The following is a 12,055-nucleotide window of genomic DNA, read 5'->3' as shown; positions in this document are numbered from 1 at the left end:
ATAACGTCTTTTTCAAGAAAGACCTTGCATATTTCAGCAAGAAAATGTTAAATCACAAATTGCCTCCATTACAACAGGATGGCTTCAAAGTAGAAAAGTCCAAGTGCTGAATTGTGTTTGCTGATAATATAGTTTAAGATTTTACTGAACTAAAGCAGTAAGAGGAACCTCAGTTGCTGTCACAACAAGCAACAATTGCAAGCAGTTAGTCTTGTTTGAGAAATTTTGTCTTTTAAAACAATTACATTTGCTATTTCTCTGCATTATTTAAAAGCAATGTACAAATTTAATGTGTTTAGGTTTTAATCTGTTATGGGCTTTTGTTTTTATTTAACATTTGTGAATATTTATCCAGAGTTAGATTTGATAGTGCATATAAAAGGCAAGTATACACAAATATTAGTTTAAAGCAGGTTTATTTGCTCATTATGGCCAATTATGTCATTTTTCTTCAAAACAATATAAATTACAGACAGAATGCAGCAGAAACATTTACAGTATATACTGTTTCTTAAATAAGAAAAACATATCTACAACAACAAAATCTCAAGTCACTGAACAAAGTTTATATTACAATAAATGTAACAGTTATTTAAAAAACTATTTCAAACACCATATACAAAACAATGCATTTTATTTTTAAAAAAGTCAATATGACTTAATGTCATCAACTCTCCACAGGAAAATTAAAATAGTTTAAAGGGATAGTCTGGTCATTTTTGAAGTGATGCTCTGTCAAATAGTTATCAGTAGTTAGTGCCTTATCAGCTGTGACATCAGTTATAGAGCATGAAGAGTGGAGAAAAGGGCAAAAGTCTTCATCTAGACTAGCCAAAAAAGGGACATTTTTTAAATCATTTTAAAGTTTTGGTTTTTTTTTTCAAAAATTGCATTCTAGGGTGAAAGAACACAACATTAGCTAATATATAATCTGTACACTTTTGCACTTTAATTACTGTTTTTTTCAAGTGAACTACAATCATGTTACTATGCAAATGAATGAGTGCTGAGCATAAACATAATATAAGTAAGATTTGTTTTAAAAACCTAAAAAACTAAAAAAAACAGGCCCTTATTTGGCTAGCCATTAGCCTATTTCTCCATACGCTATAACTGATGTCACAGATGATAAGATACTATTGATAACAATTTGACAGAACATCACTTCAAAATGACCAGACTGTTCCTTTAATTCAGATTTGCTTGCTGAAATACAATTTATTGTTTAAGAAAAAAAAAAGGCTGGATGGTCTCTTGTGTCTGTGTAGCATAATATCTGCTTTAAAATCTGAATTTGACAACAATGTTTACTTAAGAGTTTCAACTCTAACATGATTATGATCTTAACGACAAAAACTGATCTTTGTTTTATGTCACCATTCGGTGCACAGCTTTGGGTTTAATAAAGCCTGCTAGCTCTGCCTGTATGAATTTAAAACAAAAACAGAGCAACTGTGCAGCTGTTTTGTTCCTGACTATGCAGTCTACTCTCTACAGAACCTCAACAACAAGCCAGATTATACCTGGTGAGGAGTCTGAGCTTGTTGGAAAATGCTTTCTGGCTACCAGCACAGCACACAGGTCGAGACTTGCTCCTTGGAACAACAGAAACAAATTACTGAACATACTATTTTTGTCTCCATTTTCATTTGTAGTTTCACATACCAGAAAGCAATATGTTTGTCTTTTCACATAACAAAACACTAAAAACCCATTTATTTTTGAGTCTTTGTACTAGCTGGTATAAACTGAGACCTAACCATGTGAAATGAAAATCCCAGCTTCACAAATCAGCACCAAGAAAAAAGCAGAGTTCAGAACCTGCTTGTAACTCATATTTTTCTTTTGTTTTGATGTTTCTTCTTTGGTCTTTTTTGCTCTTTATGACTTTTTGATTACAAATGGGGCAATCATCATTGTGCTGGACTTGAGAGGGTAATACCGTCCCCTCCAGGTCTTCCAGAAGATGCCTTGCTTTCTCTGATGACGCTGCTTTGGAGGAGGGCTCTGGAAGTATCTTCCGTTTAAGTTGGAGCGACCACAGTTACTGAACCACCAACCACCTGTAAAAACAGAAGAATAATGGTTTAGCTGCTGCATTTTTGCCAAAATGTCTTTGGAGCCTTGTTGTTACTTACCAGAGAGGTGTTTAGCACAATTGATGTTAGCTTTGCTGTCATTGTCCTGATCGCGGGTAGTAAAAGGCAAACCGAGGATGGCATCAGTTCCCAAAGAACTCTCAAGTGTGCCGAAAGTGTCAGACTCCTGAATCTGGAGGGAATAGTTGGTTTCTATTCCTCCCAGTTGGAATGGAAGTTGGACAGATGCTATGTCATCCCCCCAGTCTGAGAGCTTGATGTTGAGGATGTAACCACCCCTTTTAGCAACAGCGTGGATGTTTTCCAGACCCAACCAGAATTCTCCTGGAAAAAATAAAAAATAAACATTTGAAAACTATGCAAAGCTCACAATCCTGACTTTCATTGCTGCCTTGATTTTGGCTCTTTTTGTTATTTATGCCAAACGTACCATCGAAAAGTTTGTTTGGTTTGTTCAATGACCTCGGGTGCAGTAGAAAGTAAAAGACAGTCCTAGGACAACTAATCTGACCCCAGGTTGACCTGCTAGCACCACGTAGTAAGAGTGAGATAAAGCTCTAAAGAGCATTTACCATTCAGGCTACCAAAGCCTTTCTCGTAAGCCTCCCACAGCTGGTCAAAATCCACCGAGCCATCTTGGCGCCTTTGGATGACTGTCCATCCTCCATCTGCAGAGAGAGGAATGGGGAAGGCTGATTAGTAAACACTGCAGCAACTGCAACCCTAGTTCTAAAATGGTTGAGATGTGTAAAATGTAAATTAAAACAGATTGCAATTATTTGCAAATCTTATAAACACATATTTTATTCACAATGGATCATAGCAAACACATCAAATACTTTAACTAAGGAAATGTACCAAAAAAAGAAGTCATTTTGAATTTAATGGTACTAACACATTTCAATAAATTTAGAACAGGGACGTCAAAAGGCTGTAAATGTAAGTGATATTAATCAGAAACAGCTGGAAAAATATTTTATAACTAATTAGGTTTATTTACAATTGGCCAGTAAAAAGACTCGGCAGAGGTTCATCAGACAGTAAAAAAATGTGTTTTAAAAAAGGAACAATTTCAGAATAATGTTCTTCAATGGAAAATTAGGAAGACTTTGACTATCCTATCATCTGAAATTTATAATATCTTTAAAGGATTTCAGGAGTTTGAAGAAATCTCAGCTTAAAGGACAGAGCAGAAATTTAGTATCGGATGGTTGTGATCTTCAGGCCCTCAGGGGCCACTACATTGAAAACAGGTTTGATTCTGTTCTAAACATCACTACATGGACTCAAGAACATTTCCACAGATCTTTGTTTGTAAAGACAGTTTGCCATGCCATCCATAAATGCTGGTTAAAGCTCTATTAGGCAAAGAAAAAACTGTGTGTGAACACAATGTTGAAATACCACTGTCTTCTCTGGGCCAAAGTTCAGTTAAAATGGACTGAGGCAAAGTGAAAAACTGTTCTCTAGTCAGATGAATCAAAATTTGACATTTTTTTTGGAAACTATGGACATCGTGTCCTCCATTGTAATGAGGAGAGGGACAATTTGGCCTGTTATTAGTGCACAGTTCAAAAGCTTGCTTCTCTGAATATATGGGGTAGCATTACTTACCTCTGGCACGGGCAGCTTAAACTTCTGGAAAAGCACCATAAATGCATAAAGGTATATACAGGTTTTAGAACAACGTATGTTACCGAGCAGACAAAGTATTTTTCAGGGAAGGCCTTGCATATTTCAGTAAGACAATGTTAACCACAGACTGTATCCATTAAAACAGCATGGCTTCAAAGTAGAAGAGTCCAGGTGCTGAACTGACCTGCCTGCATTCCAGACCTTTTACAAACTAAAAATATTTGAAATAAAAAATCCATCAAACACCCAGGACTATTGAACAGCTAGAATCCTCCATCAGACCAGAATGGGACATCATTCCCTCTAAAACCTCCAGCAGCTGCTGGAGGTTCTTAGATGTTTACAGACTGTTATTAAAAGAAAGGGAGATGATTCACTGTGGGACAGATAGACCAGGATCAACTTTTTGAGATCTGTTGCTGCCATAAATTTCAAAATGAATTTCTTTCCTAAAAATAGTGCAATTTCTTAGTTTAAACCTTTGGTATGTTTACCATGTTCCATTGTGAATAAAATATGGGTTTGAAATGTGCAAATCAGCTGTTTTTTTTTTCTTTTACATTTTACACAACATCCCAACTTGTTTGGAACTAAATGAAAATCTTTAAATGGTGGAAAGATTCACTCTGCTTACCAGCTGTTATCTCACAGAAGACACTGAAAGGTTCGGAGTTGTCTGGTTGGATGGTATAGACCCCACTGATGGTCTCTCCTTGCAGAAACAGTTCATGACAGTCCGCTGCCATCTCTGGAAGAAGAGGGCGAAATCCAACAGTCAGTATATTTACCCTCACAGTTAGATTAAGTGACTGGGCTTGGTGACTTGGTTTTTGTCCTTGACCTGGCATACAATCCAGGAAGGGGAACCGTTAATGGGCCGAAGCAGCTACAACTGGTGGCAATGCTCATTTAGACTTTTTCTTCCTTGACACGGAAACCTGACTGCTTTTACAGCATCACTACACATTTCCTTTGAAATGCTGTTCCTATTTGACACATTTAAATATTGATTTGTTTTTTACTTCACCGAAAGTTTTCTGAGTCGTAGCAAAATCTGAAGTCCACTTGGAATGTAGAAATCAAGTCATAGGATTTACCCTATTCTATATTCTTGTTTTAAGGCAGTTGCAGGTATGACTATACAGTGTTTACGCTCTGTAAAGAGGCCTTTTAACATGAATCTAAATTTAAATCTAAATTTTTTAGAAGTAGGTCACATAGGCGTAAATCCCGGGGTGGTTAGGGGGGTCCGGACCCCCCCAATCTTGGGGAAGTGTAGATTTGTCCCCCCCCCAATAATTCAATTAAGGAAACTGTGTATTTAAACAATATAAATGTAAAAAGGCAAAAAAGAGAGAAATCCACCATTAATCTAAGAAAAAAAAGGAATTTTGCCCCTCTTCTCTGTTGGCAAATGGTTTAGTCCAATGTGTAGAAGGAGCAACAGCAGAGCCGCTAACGAACACAGGCTCTGGCGAAGCCGCTTGAGGTGGGAAGCGAACTGTGTGTCACTCACTGCTGCACAAAGTACTCACTTCCAGTAAGTAGCTACTTTCAAAAAATAGGCGTGAGATGCTGGAAGTGCCTGACTCGCAACGTGTAAGGGAGCCGAAGGAGAGGAGAGACAGAGCAGAGTTGTTGTCTATCGTACTGCAGATTGAACACATTCAATTTTTATCATAAGAGTAATGAGTGACACTATTGTACTGATTAATATTACTATTAAGACTACTAAATACATGCCATTTAAATCAATATTATTACTGATTATTCTGTATAGTATAATGCAGTTTGGATAAGCTTCCCTCTGTACATTTTGTATTACATTTCACTGTAACTTTGCTGGCCCCCCCAAAATTGTTCTTAAGAAATTTTCTTGTTTATTGTCCCCCCCAATAATGAGATGGGATTTACACTCTTGGTAGGTCATTCACAAAAGAAGGAAACACTCAGCAACCTCTGCACCGAGGGAGCCATGTGTTTGCAAACAGGGCTATCATTTCAGGGGAGCATAGTAAAGCTTATCACAGTTGGTCTAGAGATATAAATGCCTGCCTGATAAAGCCTTTAAAAACAATGAGTGTGTGACAAATTCTTCCTCAGTCATAAACATGACCTTTCTCCCAGTTCCCAAGCAGAATTCCCTCTTTATGGCTGCTCGGCCTTGCAGCCTATAGAGTTACACACCGCCAGCCTTTACATTCCTCAGCCCCCTTCCCTGTGTCTCGGAGCCCCTCACCATTTAGCTCATCACACACTGGTCGCGTGCACAGCAGCCAGCTGCTGACGTTGACGTGCATGGCTGCTGCATGCATAGGGAGTGATTGAATGGCTGTGAAAGGGGGTGGGGAGGTGTGGGGTGGGGACTGTTTTGTTAGCAGGGACCCAGTAGGAGCTGCCATTTGCCTTAATGAGACGCAAGACAAACAGCACCTCTGCATTAATCATGTGATATAATGTGGGAGGGCGAGACAACGTTTTTTGTCCATGTCTGTGTGTGTTTCTGTGTCTGTCTGTTATCAAAATATCTCAAACCACTAGATGAATTTTAATGATCTACTGCGGATTCATTTTTGGTACCAATTCGAATCAAGATGACAACCACAGCTAATCAACATTAGCCAACACAAAATGGCTATAACTTAGTTAATTTCACAGATATTGATCTGAAAATTGACGAGGTAGTAGCTGGGACTCATCTTCAACACATACTTCGTGCATCAGTTCTTGTGATATCGCATGAGATTGTGCATAACATTATTTTCAAGGTTTGACCAAAGTGGCTACAACTCATCTACATAAGATGAGCTTAGTCTAAAAGTTTAGCAAAAACGGCAGCGGGTGACATGCGTTTCTTCAGAGAATGTTAGGCCTTTAATTGAAAATGCTTGGTTGTTTTTAGTTGGATAGTGTCCTGACTGTCTTCAGCTGACCACAGAATGACTAGCTTTGTGTGCGAGTCCCTTCAGAGAGGATCGAGGCCTGCAGGCTGCCGGGGTCGAGGGCTCTCCTGAACTTTGGCACAGAGAAGAAGGATGGGGGAGGAAAAGGAGTCCACAGAAAAGGAGGAGGGAGGCCTGACTTACGGATCTAGGGGAAAGGTTACTCATTCAAGAGGTACATACAAACATTGTCACAAACACAAAAGCAAGGTGTTGCAAAAAGTGGGAGGAGGCTAATTGTGTCTTCAAAACAGTGGAGGATATCTGTACAGAGTTCACAAATAAATTTAGACTGTTTTTCCAGTTTTCCTCCTTTGACTCAGGCAAAAGGGTTATCTGAAAACACTGCAGCACCCCTGGACTCTCCTCCTCCTCACACACCCACACATTTATCAGTGTGAGTAATCCAGTAAAGCTGCTTGACCCTGACTGAATGCGCAGAGACCAGTGAACTTTCTCCCAGTTGAAACTTTGCCAGTAAAACTTGCCCGTTTCCCCCTTATTCCTTCAGTGCTGCTGATGTCAGAGCTCAGAGGGTTTTACTGAAATCTGTACCGACCGATTTAACCCAACGGCTGCCTCAGACATGGTCACCTTTCACCCACTTCCCACCTATGAGCAGACAGAACCACAGACTTGGCCTTAAATGTATTCTCTAAAACGAGTTTATTTATTTCTTACAAGTGAAATTTAGCATCATGACTTGATTTGAGTTATTTTGATTTTCTCTTTAAAATGTTTGAAAAAGAAACAAACAAACAAATAATAATAATAAAAAAAACCAGTAAGAAGATGAGACCAAAACGTAGTGGGTGAAAAAACCCCACCTTTTCCATGCTGGTCTGCACCCAGTAAATGGTACCAACTAAAGAAAGTGTTTATTGTGCTGCAGTAGTTTCTTTTCACAATTTATTTACATTAGGTTTGATCATAAATACCTGGTAGAAATTTTAGCACAGAGTTTCAAAAACTCAAAATGATTGAAGAATGTGTTTAATTAATTCATGAAAAATGTTGAAATAATACCTTTAACACTGTTTCTTTCCTATACAAAAGCTATTCTAAAATCCAAATATAAAATAACATAACAAGAGATAAAATGTTACTATTATTCATTTTTAGGGTGCTGGTTTGTCAGTTGTGAGAAGGGAACAAGCAAAGTTTTAAGCAGAATGTCATTCAGTGTTTTTCTTAACCCACTTTATTACAAATCTAGTACTTTGTATTTATCATGTACTATTTTTCTATTTCCAAAGTGTTTGTATGTTTTGAGCTATAGCCAAACTTTGCTGTTGGAAGGATGTTAATTTCCCCCCTGAGGGACAAAAAAAGAGTTGTATTGTATTCTTTTCTATTCTAAAAAAAACTATCCAGTTTTAATTCTACAGAAGCATAAGAATAAGAATTGTAAACAACACCACTCAGAAGTGCAGCTTTTATCTTGCATTGAATGTTAAATTGTAACAATTCAGGACTTAGTATATTTTAAAACTAAAACTACTCAAATGATTTTAAAAATAAGCCTGGTATTAACTCTAAAACATTGTAAAATAATTTATTGAGAATTAATGTACATTTCATTTAGTTTTTGTGGCATTTTGACTTTTTTTGTCTGTTTTGATCAATTAGTTCTTTTTTTTAAAAAAAAGGTTCTTTGGTGAATAAAAATACTTTTGTACATATTATGTTGTAGATTTCTTGAATGCGTTTTTTATTTCTCTTTTTTATTTGCTCTTTTTTGGCTGAACTGTAATACAACAAAATAAACTCATGTTAAACGCGGCATCAGACTGAGTTATAAATCGTCTTTTTGTTATTTGTGGACCTAGGTTGTGCGGAGTTCTGCGATTAGATTAACTGGTTTTAATTGTTAGTAATTTAAGCTTCTTTATGGCCTCAATCAGCAGATGGCTCGCCACATTTAGAGGGAGATTTTGTCAAGTAAGTCGCCTTAAGTCTGTCAGTAAGTGTGTGTGTGTGTGTTGGGGGGGCTTTACTTACCCAGAGGTGAGTCTCGTTGCTCCTCCACGGAGCTCTCTGAAGGACCATCGGTGCTGCTGAAGGAGGGCCTCTGTCTTGACAGCTGGATCTAAGAATGAAGCAGCGCATGGATGAGACTGAAGAAAACGTGTCAATAGGAAGAAGGAGGAAAGGTTTGCGCGCCGCGTCGTGCAGCTGACCTGCAACGTCCTGATGCGCGTGTTCTGCTTGTCCAGCTTGTCCTGCTGAAGCCTGATCCGCTCCACCAGGTCGTCGATGCGTCTGTTCTGAGCCTCCAGCAGCAGCTACAAGGAGCAAAAACAAGACAGATGTCGCACATTTTCATTAGCATCCTGTGCGCTTTATTTCACACGGAGTCTGTGCGTAAAGGGCAACCCACACGGACCTCCAAACGGGTTTCAGTGAAACCTGAGCTACAAACCGCAGACTCATTTCTCTTCTTACTATGACAAGCCTTATCCCTTTCAGAGCGGTTGCGGCGCAGTTACGTAACTCCTTTGCAACGCAAGGTTTTCCGTGCCATTGTGGTGTTTTGTGCGCTCACATTCAGCTAAAATAAACATAACTTGTTTCCACCGTCTTACGTTCCAGCTTCTCAGATCATAATACTGCTATAAAGTGTCACAGCTGTTCAGAATTATTCACACATTCCTGCAGCTGATGCTTGCAGATCCCTTTGTCTGGCAGAAATTTCTTGCACGTACTACACGCTTCACTAGAACCCCTCCACCTCCACCCACCCCCACTCTGTGTTTTCTATGTGAGGTGAAACAGGGACACTTTGTTGAAGCACTAGTGAAGGTATAGCATCTTACATTCTGCTTTCTGCTCCTGCCAAATCAACAAACGTCTCATCTGTCTGGAGGTTCTGCTTCCCTTCAGCCCACAGACGTTTCATGCTCACCTGGATGTTGCCCGCATCACTGCTGTTGCTGAACCCGGAGTTCATGTGACCCTGCAGCATGCTGTCCACCCTCCGCTCCAGCCGGCTCATCCTCTCACTCATTGTCCTCCTCTCCTGCTGAATCTCCTCTGCCTTCTCCTTCAGCTCAGCTGTGATGTTAAGCAGCTGACCCTCTCTGTGCTCCATCTCCAGGGCGCGAGCCTTCAGGGTCTCTCCCTCCGCCTGCAGCCTCTGGCTCTCCCTCCCCAGCTCGGCTGTGGTGCGGTTGAAGGCTTTGAGCTTGGTGAAAATGTCCCTCATCTGGACCTTGGTTTTATCTACGTGCTCTTTCAGATTCTGACCCAGCTGGAGTAGCCCATGGGCAATTATATTGACATCATCTCTTGCTGCATATTGGGCACGCTTCTCCTTGGCACCTCCAGCCTGTAGAGCTCCTTTTTTCTCAAAGGGAAAACCTGTAGCGAGGAGCAGCACGAGGCAGAGAGTCAGAGCTGCCAGTGTCGTCTTCATAGCTGCTAAATGGCTGAAATTCCACTGAAGATTGGGTCAAAGTATCCTGTCTAGTCTCGTGGAGCTGGTTCTGAGAGCTCAGGCTCCTGGATTAACAGACTCAGCTCTACTATTATATATAGTTTCCCAGCCCTGGAGTGGAAGCTCAGCTGCCTGCTATTGGCCAGCAGAGCAGAGGGAGGGGTGCAGCTCCTCTCAGGTTTCTGTTCCTCCTCCACCTTTCTGTGAACCATTACTGCCAAAGGCAGCAGAGAAAGATGATCTAATAAAGTTTGGTCTCACATCACATTATCTGCTGATGGAACCTAACCAGATAATGTTTAGTAACACAAAACACATAATTTGTCCCACTGACAAATGTTGTAGCGTGTAAAACTTGTATTTCTTTGTAGGCAAACGTATCTGACCATCAGTACACAAACAGCCTTAAAATTGATAGATAATGATATCAGGAGGCAGAGTCAAGCTTCCACACATCAAATGAATTCCTAACTTCATCACAACAGATGTGTGAATCATTTTAAGATGTTTTGAATGTCTGAAAAAAAGAGTGGGATAAAAGGACTTGACTGAATAATGAAAGTGAAAGTGTCAAATGCTTTGATGAGCAATGCTGAACTAGGATCACAAAAAAAATAAAACAGTGAAAGAAGAAAATCACTAAGGCCCGGTTCACACCCAAACAATCTCTGGATACATTACAGATTTTCCTGATGTTAAAATATGAAGTATGAAAAAGATACACTTTTATATGCTAATGCTGGGATCACAATCACTGTTTGGACAATACAGCAAAAAAAATAAAAATAAAAGTACATTGAATGATTTGAGTCTTTTCTTTGTTTCATTTATCAAAAAGGGAAGCTTGCATATGGAAGGCTTTGAGCTGAGTTTTGTTTGTCTAAAGCTGCAGTGGGCAGTGTATTCCCAAACTTAAGAATCCTAACAGAACAACACCTCTGCTGCATGTACAAGAACAATAGTACAAAGAGATGGTAGTGCATGAAGACAGACAGACTGACTGAACTAGTCATTAATTTAGGCAGGAAACATGGTATTGACTGAAGATTTTAGTCAGCTGTGACTGAAATATAAATGTATTTATTGTTTTCTTCTTTTTGGTCACTCCAATATATTAATACCTAAAAGGATGTGTAGACATAATTAACATACATGATAAAAATGTATTTAAAGCAAAATGCTCACCGCAGCTTTAAACACTTTGTCATATATGTGGGTAATTCTGTTAGTTAATTTTCTGTCTGTTGGACTAGATACACACTAAAAGCAGCAGAACAGTACCTAAAAGATAGAAGTAGCAAAGGACTAGCTCAAAGTTAAAAGCAGTCAGACAGTACTGAAAATTAACAAATAGTTAGATTGCAAATAAAATTTACGGAAAAAGTAAAAAAAAAAAAACAACAGAAAAACAATAGTAAGAATGCTGAATCAGTGTTCACACAATTAGTTTTATCGACTTGGGAAGCAAGAGGCAACATAAATCTCACAAAACTTTAAAAACCCTTTACACATTCTTAATTCTTATTATCAAAACTATAAAAGTGTAGAAAGTGGACATTTAAAAAAAATCATATTTCTTTCAGGTCTAATCAGCCTGGTAGCAATCAGAAGCCTTCATAATTCCCTGTAACCTTAACAAGATATAAAAACAATTCTCATCACTAAACAAACATGTTGAAGTAGATAATCTACAGTGCAGTAGTACTAAAGTTTAGAAAATAGTGAAACAAAGCTATTTTTGTCTTAGTTTTTTAAGATGTCCTTTGTCAAACTAATCATTTCCAAGAAAAAAAAATCAGCTCCTACTAATATTAAAAGAAAAATATCAGCATCTTATTACATTACTAAAGACAAAAAATGACATGTCCAAAAACCCACATTTTAAAATGAACGGTTAACCGTTTAAAATGCTTTAATTAATATTTATTTGTTGAAGTTGAGAA

General features: G+C 38.6%; 1 protein-coding gene across 1 annotated transcript; it reads right to left on the bottom strand.

The window, feature by feature from the left end:
* Positions 1-399: 399 nt before the first annotated feature.
* Positions 400-10,192, bottom strand: angptl4 (angiopoietin-like 4). The gene is made up of 7 exons (XM_017431374.3): positions 9,582-10,192; positions 8,857-8,961; positions 8,678-8,765; positions 4,369-4,482; positions 2,672-2,767; positions 2,139-2,423; positions 400-2,063 (listed from the first exon to the last, which is right to left on the bottom strand). The coding sequence occupies exons 1-7, from the start codon at positions 10,089-10,091 to the stop codon at positions 1,882-1,884; spliced, it is 1,380 nt and encodes a 459-aa protein (XP_017286863.1). The 5' UTR covers positions 10,092-10,192; the 3' UTR covers positions 400-1,881.
* Positions 10,193-12,055: the final 1,863 nt, after the last annotated feature.

Source organism: Kryptolebias marmoratus, linkage group LG20 (genome assembly GCF_001649575.2).
Source record: "Kryptolebias marmoratus isolate JLee-2015 linkage group LG20, ASM164957v2, whole genome shotgun sequence".
In the NCBI taxonomy this organism is placed as follows: Eukaryota; Metazoa; Chordata; class Actinopteri; order Cyprinodontiformes; family Rivulidae; genus Kryptolebias; species Kryptolebias marmoratus.
The sequence above is the reverse complement of the archived record's forward strand: the minus strand, read 5'-3'. Positions and strand labels throughout refer to the sequence as shown.